Source organism: Chiloscyllium punctatum, chromosome 27, assembly GCF_047496795.1.
Source record: "Chiloscyllium punctatum isolate Juve2018m chromosome 27, sChiPun1.3, whole genome shotgun sequence".
NCBI lineage: Eukaryota > Metazoa > Chordata > Chondrichthyes > Orectolobiformes > Hemiscylliidae > Chiloscyllium > Chiloscyllium punctatum.
In genome coordinates this window covers 26,278,839-26,293,447 of record NC_092765.1, presented here as the reverse complement: position 1 = coordinate 26,293,447, position 14,609 = coordinate 26,278,839, and the positions used below count along the sequence as shown (strand labels likewise).

The 14,609-nt window shown below is 43.6% G+C and overlaps 1 protein-coding gene across 4 annotated transcripts in view; it reads left to right on the top strand.

The window, feature by feature from the left end:
• Nucleotides 1-2,438: 2,438 nt before the first annotated feature.
• Nucleotides 2,439-14,609, top strand: part of LOC140453569 (calcipressin-3-like) — a 172,626-nt gene continuing 160,455 nt past the window's right edge. Inside the window, exons 1-2 of one of the 4 annotated variants that reach the window (XM_072548366.1) lie at nt 2,439-2,796; nt 4,070-4,306. In XM_072548366.1, coding sequence (XP_072404467.1) covers nt 4,115-4,306 — 192 coding nt within the window. In that variant the 5' untranslated portion in view covers nt 2,439-2,796; nt 4,070-4,114. Of the gene's footprint in view, nt 2,812-4,040; nt 4,307-14,609 lie in introns of all 4 variants that reach the window. The other 3 variants (XM_072548368.1, XM_072548367.1, XM_072548370.1) reach the window with 3 other exon arrangements.

Sequence of the window (14,609 nt, the reverse complement as noted above, 5' to 3'; positions counted from 1 at the left end):
ACAGATACATGAGAAACTGTATGGTGGACTTTAAAGCCTGACAAATTGTCTCCCTTTGTTTATATTCAGGGCAAACCTGCCCAGCCACACTGGTTGGTCTTTTCATCAATCAATGTGAAAGAGTTCTCTGTAACAGCCACTTTGGGATTGGACTCTGAGGAGGAAATCTGTGTGTAAGCACAAATCTTACTTCTTAAGGAAAAGCATCAAGATACCTCCTGTTTGTGAAAGGTACCAGGAAACCGAGTTCTTGTCAGCTAATCTCACCTGCCCTTTCTAGGAAAATATTTTTCCATACCCTTGCTGAAGGAAGAAGAAAGCCCAAGTATTTAGCCTTGTGTTGTCATTAAAGAGCTGAAACAGTATTGAAAGAAATTGGAAGTTATAGAACGTAAAACCATTCACTAAGTCCCATGCTGTACTAATGGACTGCATTATCCCTGGTTTTCTTCCCCTTAAAATCCATATCTTTTTGAGTTAAGAAAGGGAAGAGTCCTAGAGATTTGTTAATAATTTATTTCTTTTACCATTGATTCAAGCTAATTTGTTCAATATGAATAGTTTTCCTCTGGGTCAGTATACAAACCTGGGGGTGTAGTCTTTTGACTTGAGTTTGTCAATCAGGTAAATTGGATAGTTTAACTAAATCTCCATCATTTTCTATATTCTGACACCTGAAGGGAACTTAGTGCCCCTCAATAACACAAAAGTTCAAGTTTTTCTTTTATTCAAGGTGATAATTGATGGATGAGAAACAAGCAGAATCCCTCTTTCACCACTCCTACTTGCCCCATCCAAATCATAGAATGCATACAGTGTGGAAGCAGGCCATTCAGCCCATTGAGTCCACACCAACCTTCCATAGAGCATCCCACCCAGATCCACCCCAGTCCCCTATCCCTGTAACCCCACATTTCCCATGGTTAACCCACTGAACCTGCATGTCCCTGAACACTACACACAATTTACCATGGCCAATCTACCTAACCTATACATCTTTGGACTGTGGGAGGAAGCTGGAGCACATGAAGAAAAACCACATGGACATTGGGAGAAAGTGCAAACTCCACAAAGTTGCTCGAAGCTGGAATCCAACCCAGATTGCTGGTGCTGTGAGGCAGCAGAGCTAGCCACTGCACTACCCAAATCTCTACTTTGCACTTCTTTAAACATGATGTGCCATGATACCAGCTATGTCAGTAGTGGAATGTTTGCTTTGGAGTCCAAGCAGTGTGGATTCAAGTCTCACCCCAGCGATTTGGGTCCACAATCAGATTTGCACTACTGAATGCTACAGTCAGCATAGTGTCAATACTATTTTTCAGATAACATATTAAACTGAGGTCCAAGGTGTCTTGTCATGTGAAAATAAAAGCACCTTTGACGCTATTTGAAGAAGGGGAAAGGGAGTTTTCCAACTGTCCAGCTAATGTTTATCCTTCAACTGTCCTGAAGGAGGATCACTGGGCCCGAAACGTTAACTCTGCCTTCTGTCCATAGATGCTGCCAGACCTGCTGAGGTTTTCCAGCAATTTCTGTTTTTGTTTTATCCTTCAACCAACAATTAAGAAATAGATGATTGGGTTATTTTATTTAATTGCTGTCTGTGCAAGTTAGCTATGGGTGCATTGACTGATGCATTTCTTACATTGACACCAATTACCACACTTCATAAGTATTAATTGGATTTAAGCATGTTGGATGAAAAGCACTGTATAAATACAGAGAACTAGATTATTTGGGTCAAACAATGGTCTCACCTACTAAGAGTAGAGAACGAATAAGAAATCCTTTTCAGTTCTTTCTGACACTTGAGTGATCATAGTCAGGCATTGACAGTAAGGAAGTTCTACCCACTGAGACTTACAGCTCATCAGAAGGCATCACCTCATATTGCCAGCAACAGAGACTAAGGAATGTCATGAGACTCCAGATGAAAACCGAGGAGCGGGTGGGTCTGGTGGGGTTGGAGAGAAAGGCTTGGGGTAGTTTTCAGCAGCCACACTTTCCTGATGCCAGATTCTCTGAAATTCATGGGGCTAATCTTGAATCCCTCAGGCACTATTATAGTTGCCTCAAGGATTGTGGGTGTCAATTAATGCATCTGGTAGATGCTCTGCCACTAGCTGCCAGGTATCCAGGCTACAGGATGTTTGCCCAGTTCTTGGAGACTGACATGTCTCCAAGCCATATAATCATTCTTGATATCTTTCAAATCCATCTGAGACAACAGGCAAGCTCCTCAATCTAACACCTCCACTGAAGATGTGGTACTTCCAGCACACTCAAAGCTGTATTTTTGGGAGTGTCCAACATCCTGAAGTGGCCAGGTGCTCAGCCCTAAAACCTGTTGATTCAGGAAACTGCTACCCTTACGCCCTCTGACAGCTGCCAGACTTCAATGGATCTGCTCATGTTGCGCAGTATAACGATACAAACGTTTCCTACTGAAAGAGATTCAATATGCACTGCGCATATTTTTTTTTAGCGGGAGCCCTCACAACATAAAGGAGCAGATCAAACTTCGCCAGACCCCAGTCCAAGGAGGTAATCAGCGGATGGTCTGGACGCCAGTGGTTCACGTAACCCCGCAGTGAACTAGTGGCCTCTCACCCAACCATGTTGTTTCTAGCCCCGCCCCCGAGGCCTCCGATTCGTCAGTCATGACATCATTAGCGACTATTCCAACTTCCCCGATCTGTGATTGGTTGAACTTGATGTCAATCACTCCGTCAAGTCAAGTTTGTTTTTCCGTCAGCAAGGTGCAGTGAGGGTTGACACCCGGAGCTGTTGCAGGTTTGTCTGGGGATGGTATTGAAACCTTTCACGTTTCTGTTGTGTGTTTTAATTTAATAGACGAGTCTGATGAGAAATAGCTAGTTGAGTTGACTTGAATACATTACTAGCAATGTAAACTCGTATTTTTTCGAAATTTTTAGTTTAGACTGTCTGGTTTATATGTCACAAATTACAGTTACGTGAGAGCAATACATTTTGCAATTTGTTTTGTTTCGAAGGAACTTCCTTTTTCTTGAGCTCATTTCGAATAGTTTTTAAGGATTCTATTTCCTATTAGATCCAGGCATTGCTGTCCTCAAAAGGATACTGTTATCATACTAACTGCAACACATTTGAAGAACTGTACAACAGCTTTCTGCAATAATTTAAATTATGCAACTAATTAAGAATTTCTATTAATATTATGTGTTCATGGCACAGCTGTTGAAGCTTATCAGGACTGCAATAACTAATCATTCTGAATTGATTTACCAGGCTTTAGTTGGCTTAGGGTTATTTTATTGCAGTTGTGAGTTTAAAAAAGAATGCTACCTGGAGACTTGGAGATTAGGAATCATAAAAGTGCACTGATGCATCTTACCATGGAGTGCTACAACCTGTGCATTTCTAATCTCAGTATCAGTTTCCAGTGGAGACCAGGTGCTTTCTCTGAGGGAGAATGAGTTTATCTCACAGCATTGGTATATATTAATCATAGAAAATATCATCACAAGGCCTAAATAGGGTCAGCTATAGTTGAGGGATATGCAGCCATTATTGGATAAAAATCAATCAAATGAAATGCTTCAAATAAACTGTGAATCTTGAATGTGCAAAAGCTATTTCTTGGTTTATTTATTTAACCATCTTAATAGAAATATTAATAGATTGACTATACTTTCTATAGTTATTTTTATTAATGTGTTCAGATATTCTGATGCATATTGATGGGACACAGGTAGGACCTTCTGGCCCAGTGGTAGGGACATTACTCTGCACAAGATCCTGACTCATATACTTTCAGTATATTGACTTGTTTCAGCATACAACGTTAATTTGACATAGTGCTGTTGCCACTATATCCTGATTTAAATTGAATCCTTGTCTGACTTATGATTTTGTTTTGAAGTAGAATGTACAGAAATTAGCTTTTAATATAAAATTATTTGTGGGATTATGTTGCATAAAAATTTAGTTTTAAACAGGTTTGTCACTGTAAACTATACTGATTTCAATATATTGTAATCCCCCTTTTTCCACAGATATTTTCAATTTTCAATGTTTTATTTAGGGTTATTTATGAGAACAATCAACTGGAGGCTCAGGCAGTGACACAATGCTAAGAGACAGTGCACAGATATGGCCCGAAACTTCAAATCACTCAAGCCTTTGTGATAATGATCAAGAGGATCTGATCTTTGAGAACTATGACAACCTGGACTCCAGGGTTATGAACTTGAGCAATCTTCCTACATCGCTATTTGCTTGCTGCGTTCATGAAACAGTCTATGAAGATGAAAATCAGAGGGTAAGATTCTAATGTGGAAGCTGTGTATTATATATTAAGGAGAAAGTGAGGACTGCAGATGCTGGAGATCAGAGCTGAAAATGTGTTGCTGGAAAAGCGCAGCAGGTCAGGCAGCATCCAAGGAACAAGAGCATCGACGTTATTTATTAAGTTTAATTATCCTAGTTGACAATGCCAAGAAGTAGAACAAAGGTTCAGCAGTGGTGAGGAATTAGAAAGGGTGGGGTCTGAGAATTTCAGGTGGGGTGGAGAGGGAGGTGGGGGAGTGGCATTGTGTAGGGCTAGGGGAAGTAACCTTCTCCTCATGTCAAATAAAAAAATCTTTTAAATTTCTAACTTATTATCATTCCCTTTCTTTGAATGTATATATCTCATGGGTTAAAATATTGAATTTAGTGCCACACTGGTATTCATTTTTATTAACTGCACACATGGATGCTATTATAATAGTTCAATTGTTCTTTCCTTTTATTATTTAAATTCTTTCACTTGATCTAGGTGGCTTATAAATCTGGAATTGGGAATTACCTCAGTAGTTCCAAACTTGTGCTTCTTTCCTTTAACATCAATACCCTTGGAGCATGCAGATCATGTTGCCGTTGAATTCCATCAGAATAATTGTACTGCTTCAATGTCACATCCAAACTTGTAGTTAATGTGTTCCAAAAATGACTTTGCTAGAGTTTAATGTTTCCACATTTTGACCTGTCAAATGTCTGATTGTGCCAGCATTTTCATTGTTCTGCCAATTCCAATTATCTGTATATATTCATTCCAGCATTCCTCTTATATGTAAAGATTTCTTCTTCTTCAGAATGTACATTAGTGCACACTCCATCAAATACATAAATAAAATGTGTGCCAACAAAAAATCAGCAAAGGTTTAACTGCTCTAAAGTGACATCTCTACCTGTAATTATGTTGAGAAATCAAATGTCCAACCTTGGGCATGCAATTGTTCATGAAGGAGGCCAAATAGATGTATTAAAGTGATCTTGGTCTGTGATGTTGATTTAGCAATAGTAGTGATGGCTCGATCACTGGCTAGAATTCATTTTAGTTATGTATTTTCTCATGAATTTATGCAATTGATAATTTGTATCATCTGTCAAACAGCCCTAGCCATTCAACCAATAGCTCTGATAAGCCTGGTATGAGTTGACTTTTCAAAGACAAGTGTTTAGATCAGAGTGGTGCTGGAAAAGCACAGCAGGTCAGGCAGCATCCGAGGAGCAGGAAAATCGAAGTTTCGGGCAAAAGCACTTCATCAGGAATAGAGGAAGGATGGCTCCAGGATAGAGAGATAAATGGGAGGGTGGGGGTGGGGAGAAGGTAACAAAGAGTACAATGGGTGAATGGGGGTGGGGATGGAGGTGATAGGTCAGAGAAGAGGGTAGGGGAAGGCAGCAAAGAGTACAATAGGTGAATGGGCGTGGGGATGGAGGTGATAGGTCAGAGGGGAGGGTGGAGTGAATAGGTGGGAGGGGAGATAGGCAGGTAGGACAGGTCATGAGGACAGTGCTGAGCTGGAAGGTTGGAACTGGGGTAAGGTGGGGGGAGGGAAAATTAGGAAACTGGTGAAGTTCACATTGAAGTCCTGGGGTTGAAGTGTTCCGAGGCAGAAGATGAGGCATTCTTCCACCAGGTGTCAGGTAGTGAGGGAGCGGTGGTCGAGGAGGCCCAGGACCTGCATGTCCTTGGCAGAGTGAGAGGGGGAGTTGAAATGTTGGGCCACGGGGTAGTGGGGTTGATTGAGGAGGGTGTCCTCGATAGATTCCGTGAAGCGCTCTGTGAGGAGGCGTCCAGTCTCCCCAATGTAGAGGAGACTGCATCAGGAGCAACGGATACAATAAATGACATCGGTAGATGTGCAGGTGAAACTTTGATGGATGTGGAAGGCTCCTTTGGGGCCTTGGATGGTGGTGAGGGAGGAGGTGTGGGCGCAGGTTTTGCAATTCCTGCGGTGGCAGGGGAAGGTGCCAGGACGAGAGGGTGGGTTGCAGGGGTCGAGGACCTGACCAGGTAGTCATGGAGGGATGGTCTTCACGGAAAGCGGAAAGGGGTGGGGAGGGAAATATATCTCTGGTGGTGGGGTCCGTTTGGGGAGGTGGCAGAAATGTCAGTGGATGATGTGTTAATACGAAGGTTGGTAGGGTGGAAAGTGAGGACGCGGGGGGGGGGGGGGGGGCGGGGGTGGCGGGATCTGTCCTTGTTATGGTTGGAGGGGTGGGGTTTGAGGGCGTTGGCGCCGGATGTGGATGAGATGCGTTGGAGGGCATCTTTCACCACCTGGGAAGGGAAATTGCGATCTCTAAAGAAGGAGGCCATCTGGTGTTGTCTGTGGTGGAACTGGTCCTCCTGGGAGCAGATATGGTGGAGGCGGAAAAATTGGGAATATGGGATGGCATTTTTGCAGGAGGTAGGGTGGGAAGAGGTGTAATCCAGGTAGCTGTGGGAGTTGGTGGGTTTGTAAAAAATGTCAGTGTCACGTCGGTCATCATTAATGGAGATGGAGAGGTCCAGGAAGGGGAGGGAGGTGTCAGAGATGGTCCAGGTGAATTTAAGGCCGGGGTGGAATGTGTTGGTGAAGTTGATGAACTACTCAACCTCTTCGTGAGAGCACGAGGTGGTGCCAATGCAGTCATCAATGTAGCGAAGGAAGAGGTGGGGAATGGTGCCGCTGTAACTACGGAAGATGGACTGTTCTACGTAGCCAACAAAAAGACAGGCATGGCTGGGGCCCATACGGGTGCCCATGGCTACCCCTTTGGTCTGGAGGAAGTGGGAGGATTCAAAGGAGAAATTGTTACGGGTGAGGACCAGTTCGGCCAAACGAATGAGAGTGTCAGTGGAAGGATACTGTTGGGGACGTCAGGAGAGGAAGAAACGGAGGACTTTGAGGCCCTGGTCATGGCGGATGGAGGTGTAGAGGGATTGGATGTCCATGGTGAAGATGAGGTGTTGGGGGCCGGGGAAACGGAAGTCTTGGAGGAGGTGGAGGGTATGGGTGGTGTCTCGAATGTATGTGGGGAGTTCCTGGACTAGGGGGGATAGGACAGTGTTGAGGTAGGTGGAGATGAGTTTGGTGGGGCAGGAGCAGGCTGAGACAATAGGTCAGCCAGGGTGGTCAGGCTTGTGGATCTTGGGATGGAGGTAGAATCGGGCGGTGTGGGGTTCCCAGACTATGAGGTTGGAAGCTGTGGGTGGGAGATTGCCTGAGGTGATGAGGTTCTGTATGGTCTGGGAGATGATGGTTTGGTGATGGGGTCATGGTCGAGGGGGCGGTAGGAGGAGGTGTCTTCGAGTTGGCATCTGGCTTCAGCAGTCTAGAGGTCAGTGTGCCAAACTACCACAATACCCCCTTTATCTGCTGGTTTGATAGTGAGGTCAGAATTGGAGCAGAGGGATTGGAGGGCTGCGCGTTGTGAGGGTGAGATGTTGGAGTGGGGGAGGGGGTTCGACAGGTTGAGGCAATTAATGTCTTGGTGTCAGTTGGAAATGAAGAGGTCAAGGGCAGGTAATAGGCCAGCGCGGGGTGTCCAGGTGGATGGAGTGTGTTGGAGGTGAGTGAAGGGGTCCTCAGAAGGTGGGCGGGAGTGCTAATTGTAAAAGTAAGCTCGGAGGCGGAGGCGGTGGAAGAAGTGTTCAACGTCACGATGCGTATTAAATTCATTGATGCATGGGCGGAAGGGGATAAAGATAAGGCCTTTGCTGAGGACTGATCGTTCGTCCTCAGTGAGGGGAAGGTCTAGTGGGGTGGTGAAAACTCGGCAAGGCTGGGAGCTAGGATCTGGTGTGGTTGTGGAGCCTGTAACTGGAGTGGGTGTAGTGGTGGAGGGAATGGAGCTGGGAGTGGGGGTGGTGTACCCCTCAGGATTCTGGGGGCGGGGATGGTGACAGTGGGATCTGCAGAGGGCATGTCGGCAGAACGCAGGTGAGTGGCGTTGGTGGGGGTGGAAGTGGTGGTGAACATGACAGTAGAGGAGGCGGAAGTCGCTGAACGTGTGACGTCAGCGATGACGGGGGCAGAAGTGATGTCACGTGTGGTGCGTTAGGGGTGGAAGTGGCTGTGGAAATGGCCATGATGGGAGCGGAAGTGGTGTCGTCGATAACCGGGGGGATGGTAGCTGTACCAGCCCCGTGGCTAATGGTGTCTGAGCAGTTCCAGAGGCCGGTGGAATCTTCTGGAATGTTTGAGGAGCACTGGTTATGGAGGTGAGTGTGTAAAAGTTTGCTGTACTTACAGTTTTTGATGTTTGAGATGGTGTTAAAATACTGTTTGTTGAGAGTATGAATTCTTCTTAGAATATAGTACAGAGTGGGTCCTTTGCAGTTCTGAGAAAGTGTGGCCCTCAGCTGAGGCAGGGTTGACTGTAGAGAGTGCATTGCTGCGAGTGTGGAGCGGAGGATCCAGAAGGAGAACCGTTTCTGGTGATTTTGAATCCGTAGTCTGGAATCAAACAGGACAACCAGTACAAACTGTGTTGGGTAGTCCAGAGACCATGTGGGATCAGTTGATTACGGAGGTGGCACTGAGGAAGCAAATGTGGCTTTGGTAGCGAGTCTGTTTCAGTACATGGTTGAAGAGCTTCAGGGCAGAGATGACTTGGGGGTTGCAGTGAGAGAGAGACTCGCTGAGATTCTTGTGGAGAGAGGAGGAGAACTTCTTCAAGGTAGGCTTTTTCTAAGACAAGAACAACCAGTACTATTTTCCTGGCTTTGGGCTAGCAGACTAGGATATGCAGAGGAGGTGAGAATAGCAAGAACCATGTAGGAACACTTCACTGATGTATTGCCACCATTCTGAAAATCTCTTGCAGGTGGATTAGTATGTGTGTCAGCTGAATTCTCATCAAAGGCTTGTAGGAAATTCAAATAATTGAGACCACAATAATTGGTGATTTCTTTTTATTCTTGTCTCTGTTTATCTGTGTCAAAGTGTCATGAATCCCAATCCTCTCCTCACATTGAAGGACTCCTGCTCCATGAGTGTAGTCTCCTAACAGCAGTTGGCATTTTATATTGGAACAGTGCATTTTAAAATTTCCATGCTGCCTTATTGCCATGGATATCCCACACGACTCCATTCTCTGTGCCTCCTCCACACATGCTGTCTAATACACCCCTGTTGCTGCGGCACACTTTAAACCTGATGGGTGCCATGTATGACCCAGCACCCCTGCTTTCACCACAATTTTATGTGGTTTCTGATGGCCTGCCTGCTGAGGGACAATTCACACCTTTACCTTGGGAGTGAATGTAGAATTGGGACTACACCGTAGAACTGGAGTAGGCTATTTAGTACATTGAGCTTGTTTTTTTTTAATTTGTTGTGATTATGTTGATGTGTGACCTAACTCTGAGCTAAATTTTCATGTGGGGTGTGTGATATGCAAGTTGGGCCCTTGGCAACTTATGACTGTCTTGGGCCAGGAATTTGGTGTTTTCGTAAGAATGTAAGAAATAGGAGCAAGTTAAGCTTGAAAGATGTTGGGGGGAGCCCTTGCCCTTGTACCTGAGTGTTAAGCACATGGTGCTTAATTAATGGATCTGGGCTTTCTCATCTCCTGCTCCTTTTACCTGCTAGTATGCTAGTAAGAAACTGTTAAAAACTATTCAAGACGGCTCAGGGAATCCCTGGTGGACTCAACCTATAAGCCTCGCTTGGTTCATCCCGGAGATCATATTGTGGTAGTCTGGAATAATCTGACAGTTTAGTTTAAATTTATTTAGCTTTATTTATCAATGGCATCATTGTTATAAAATAGAATATAGATAATATAGTAACATAGATAATATAATAATATAGATACCTGCTAGCCAGGTTTGAGCTAAGGTTCTAAAACAGAGTACCGGCACCAGGTCTTACCCCAAGAGCTCTCTCAGGCAACTCTCCTTATTGCTGCAAACAAGATGTCTTTACACAAAATTTGGTATTAAAATTACAAAAATGCCACCTGTCCTTAATCAGATTAGCAGCAATAAAATGACAAAAGTTTGCAGAGGAAGAGAAACTCATTGACAAGTCTGAGTACGTTTGACTAATTAAGCTACATGCACATCAAAGTGAGAACCCTTGACCAAGCTAAGCCAAATGGCCAGTTGCTTTGGCTAGTACATCATAATGAGAGACTTGTCTAAACTATGTGGAAAAGGTCATGAGGTAACCTTGCTCAGCTAACATGTCCAGTATCATTGTCCTCCAAAATAGCTTTTTCTTTTAAAATCATCTTGGATTCCCAGAATGCAAATTAAATTCATTACATTCCTGGATCTTGAGCTCCAGGGAACAACACACAAATATTCAATCCATGACAAGACAGTGTTCATTTAAATCAAGCCTCAAAGAGTTAATCTTTCCACCAGCTTCTGTCCTGTCTGTCTGTCTCTCTCTCTCTCTCTCTCTGTCTCACAATGTAGATTGAACCCTTCAGTCAATGAATGCAATTTACAGAAGAATGTTTTCTCTCTCTCATGAACACCTTCCAACTTCCTTACTATGTCAGTTTCGGCCTCTGTGTTTTCCCAGCCTGTAAGGGTAATCAGAGATTCACATTCCAGAACAGTCAAGATGAGGGAGTTGAGCTTCATAAATTCAAATCTGCTCAGTGTGGTATACATGAAAATGTATCGGGATTGTTCTGTTATGTGCAAATTCCACTCAGCTTATTAAATTACAAGGTCTATTCCAATTGGGTTTGAATTTGTTAAGAGTCTTTGATATAAACAGAAATCTAGTTATTCAACATCCAACTGTGAAATATGCGTAATCTTCCAGCCCCCAGTGTGAGAAGGAAGTACTACCACTCATTCCACAAGTGAACAAATGTTATCACCTTGTTTACACCGATCCGTTGACACTATGAACAGATGTCCCCAATTCTTCTGAACAAATACCCCCAGCCCCCACCCCACTGTGGTCAAGCGCTTTCCTGCATCTCCTGTCGCAAATGTGTCACATGTAAGGCTACAAGCTTTCTCAAAACCATTGGTTTAAAAAATTGAAAGAATAGACAATGGAGGCATATAGTTTCCTGAATAGGTATTTACTGATCTCGTGATCAATGGTATGCTTCCTCCTGATGATACCAAATCCAGAAGTGGGAATGCTTGGGCTGGGTTTGAGAAATGTAACACTTGTAAGTGCACACAAGTTACAGGACTTCTAAGCTTGAGTCATAATTCCTCCAATTATCCTGACTTTTGCATTCACAGTCATAAGTAAGAATGTTAGAACTGGGAGCACGAGTAGGCCAATTGTCTCCTCTAACTTGTTCCACCATTCAATATAACTGTGACTGATCTGATTGTAGGCTCCACTCTACTACCTTGCCTGCACCCATAGCTCTTGGCTCTACTGCCAACTAAAAATCTAACTCTGCCTTGAAGACTCCTCAGAAACTTGTATATTTCAAATCAGATCACCTCCCATTCTTCTAAACTCCACAAGTATAGGCTCAGAATGCTCAACTTTTTGTCTTAAAACAGCCCCTTCATCTGTTCTGATGAAGAGTAACCAGACTCAATTCATTAATTCTGCTCACTTCCCACAGTTGCTGCCTCACCTGCTGAGTTTTACTAATACTCTCTGTTTTTGCTTACCTTCATGCTAGGATTTAGCCTAATGAACCTTCTTAAACCTGCTTCCAATCTAATTGTGTCCCTCCTTTAGTAATGTAACCAAAACTGTACATAATATTCTAAGTGTGGTCTTATCAGAGTCCTGTACTACTATAGCAAGATTTCCCTATTTTTGCTGTCCATTCCTATTCCAATAAAGGCCAACATTTCTTTTGCCTTCCCAAATATTTGCTGAACCTGCATTCTAACATTTTGTGATTCAGGTACATGCAGCATTTTGCAGTTCCTGCAAAAAAAAAAAAATCTGCCATTCTATTCTTCTTTCCAATGTGGATAAGGGTGACATGGTGGCACAGTGGTTAGCACTACTGACTCACAGTACCAGGGACCTGAGTTTGAATCCACTCTTGGCAACTGTCTGTGTAGAGTTTGTATATTCTCCCCATGTCTGTGTGGGCTTTCTCCGGGTGCTCTGGTTTCCACCCACCGTCCAAAGATGTGCAGGTCAGATGAATTGGCCATGCTAAAATTGCCCATAGTGTTCAGGGATGTGTCGGGTAGTGGCCTGCATAGGGTACTCTTTGAGGTTTGGTGTGGACTCGAAGGGCTGAATGGTCTGTATCCACACTGTAGGGATTCTAACTTCACATTATATTCTACATACCAATTTTTTTTAAATTCACTTTATCATATCCCTTTATATTGTCTTTTATATCAATGTACCATGGAATCATCAACAAATGTGGATATCATGCAGTCAATGTCTTCATCCAAGTCAGTGATATGGATTGTAAATAGATGAGTCCCACCCCAGCAGTGTTCATGTTCAACGTGGCTTACAAACAGCACTGAAGGGCAGGTGTAGATGCAGGCTGGTTAGAGGTACACCTTGGTTCCAGTAGGCATTAATTCATCTCCCAGAACTATTTCAAGTCCATCTAAAACTCAGTCATCACTTGACACCACATAACATGGGGATTCATGTATTCTCCATTGCCAATCACTCATTGGCTGTCTGTTCAGTCCTCAGGAGTAATGCAATAGCAATGGAAATTCTTTTTAATTGCAGGTTCAATAAAACTCGAAGCTTTGACTGTCTTTTTGATTCATTCATGGATTGTGCCATCCTTAGTTGACTTTGACAAAGTGGTGGTGAGTTCACTCCTTGAATTGCTGAAGACCCACTGAGGGGTTTTCCATAATTTTGACACAGTGACACAGAGCAAAAGCAAATATATTTCAAAGTTAGAATGGTGGCTGGCTTGGAGGGGATTTTCCAGGTGGTGATGACCCCTCTGCTCTTTCCTTCTCAACAGTAGTGGTTGTAGAAACTTCAGTGAATTTCTGCAGTACATCTGGAGAAAGGTGCACAGTGCTGCGACTGAATGTTGGTGGTGGAGGCAGAGAATGTTTGTTTGCGAATGGGGTATGAAAGTAGTGGCTGCTTGATCCAATATTGTGTCAAGCTTTTTGAGCATTATTGGAGCGTCAGTTCTGATGAAGGGTTTATGCCCAAAATGTCAACTGTCCTGCTCCTCAGATGCTGCCTGACCTGCTGTGCTCTTCCAGCACCACACGTTTTGACTCTGAGCTCTAACATCTGCAGTCCTCACTTTCTCCTGGAGCATCAGTAGCTGAGTTATTCACTACGGCCTTCCTAGCTTCCGATCAGGTTCTTGTAGCCACCGTATTTATATGGTGAGTCTAGTTCAATCAATGGCAGCCCCCAATGATGGCAATGGAATTGAATGTTAAGGAGCAATAGTTGGCTTTTCTTTTGTTGCCTGTAGTCATTGCCTGACACTTGGGTGTCACGAATGTTACTTATCACTTTTCAGCTCCAACCTAGTTATTGCCCAAGTTTTGCTTTATTTGAATGTGGATTGTTTCAATATCAGAGGAGCAGTAAATTGTGCAGGGCATTGCACAGTCGTCAGCAAACGTCCCCATTTCTGACCTTATGGTGGAAAGATGGTCATTAATGAAGCAACTAAAGATGGCTGGGATGAGAATACTATCCTGAGGAACCCCTGCAAAGCTGTCCTGGAGATGAGAATACTGACCTATAACAATCACAGCCATCTTCCTTTGTGCTACATATGCCTCCAGACAGTTTTGCCAGGCTCCTTGAGTCAGTCAAGTGTTGCTGTGATGAGAAGAGCAGTCACTTTCATCTCCCTTCTGGAATTCAACTTTTTTTTCTGTATTTGAACCAATAGGGCAAATACTGGCTCTGGCATATATCTGGCTCTGGCAGAAACCAGGTTCAGTGTCCATGAGCAGTTATTGCTAAGCAAGTGCCACTTGATAAAATGTGATACCACATTGGCGATCCCTTCCATTCATGACTAGATGTGGCAGGGCTGCAGGGCTTAGATCTGAGCCGTTGATTATGGAATTACTTAGCGCCATCTATCACATGTTGTCTTGCATGGAAGTAGTCCTTTGAACCAGAGTGGATCCCTTGGCTTGAAGTTAATGGAAAACTGGGAGATATGCTGGTCTGTAAGGTTGCAAGAATGCAAAGATTAGGACCTGAATATTAAGGGTATATACATCCAAAAGAATAGAAAGCCAGGCAAAGATAGAGGATGTAAAAATGGATAGCAAGAATTTCACCAAATATTTAAAAGCAGAAGGGAAATAAAATGAGTGGTGGTCTTTTAGAGAATGAGAATGGGGAGTTAATAGTAGGTAATAAGGGAATAGATGAAAAGAACAC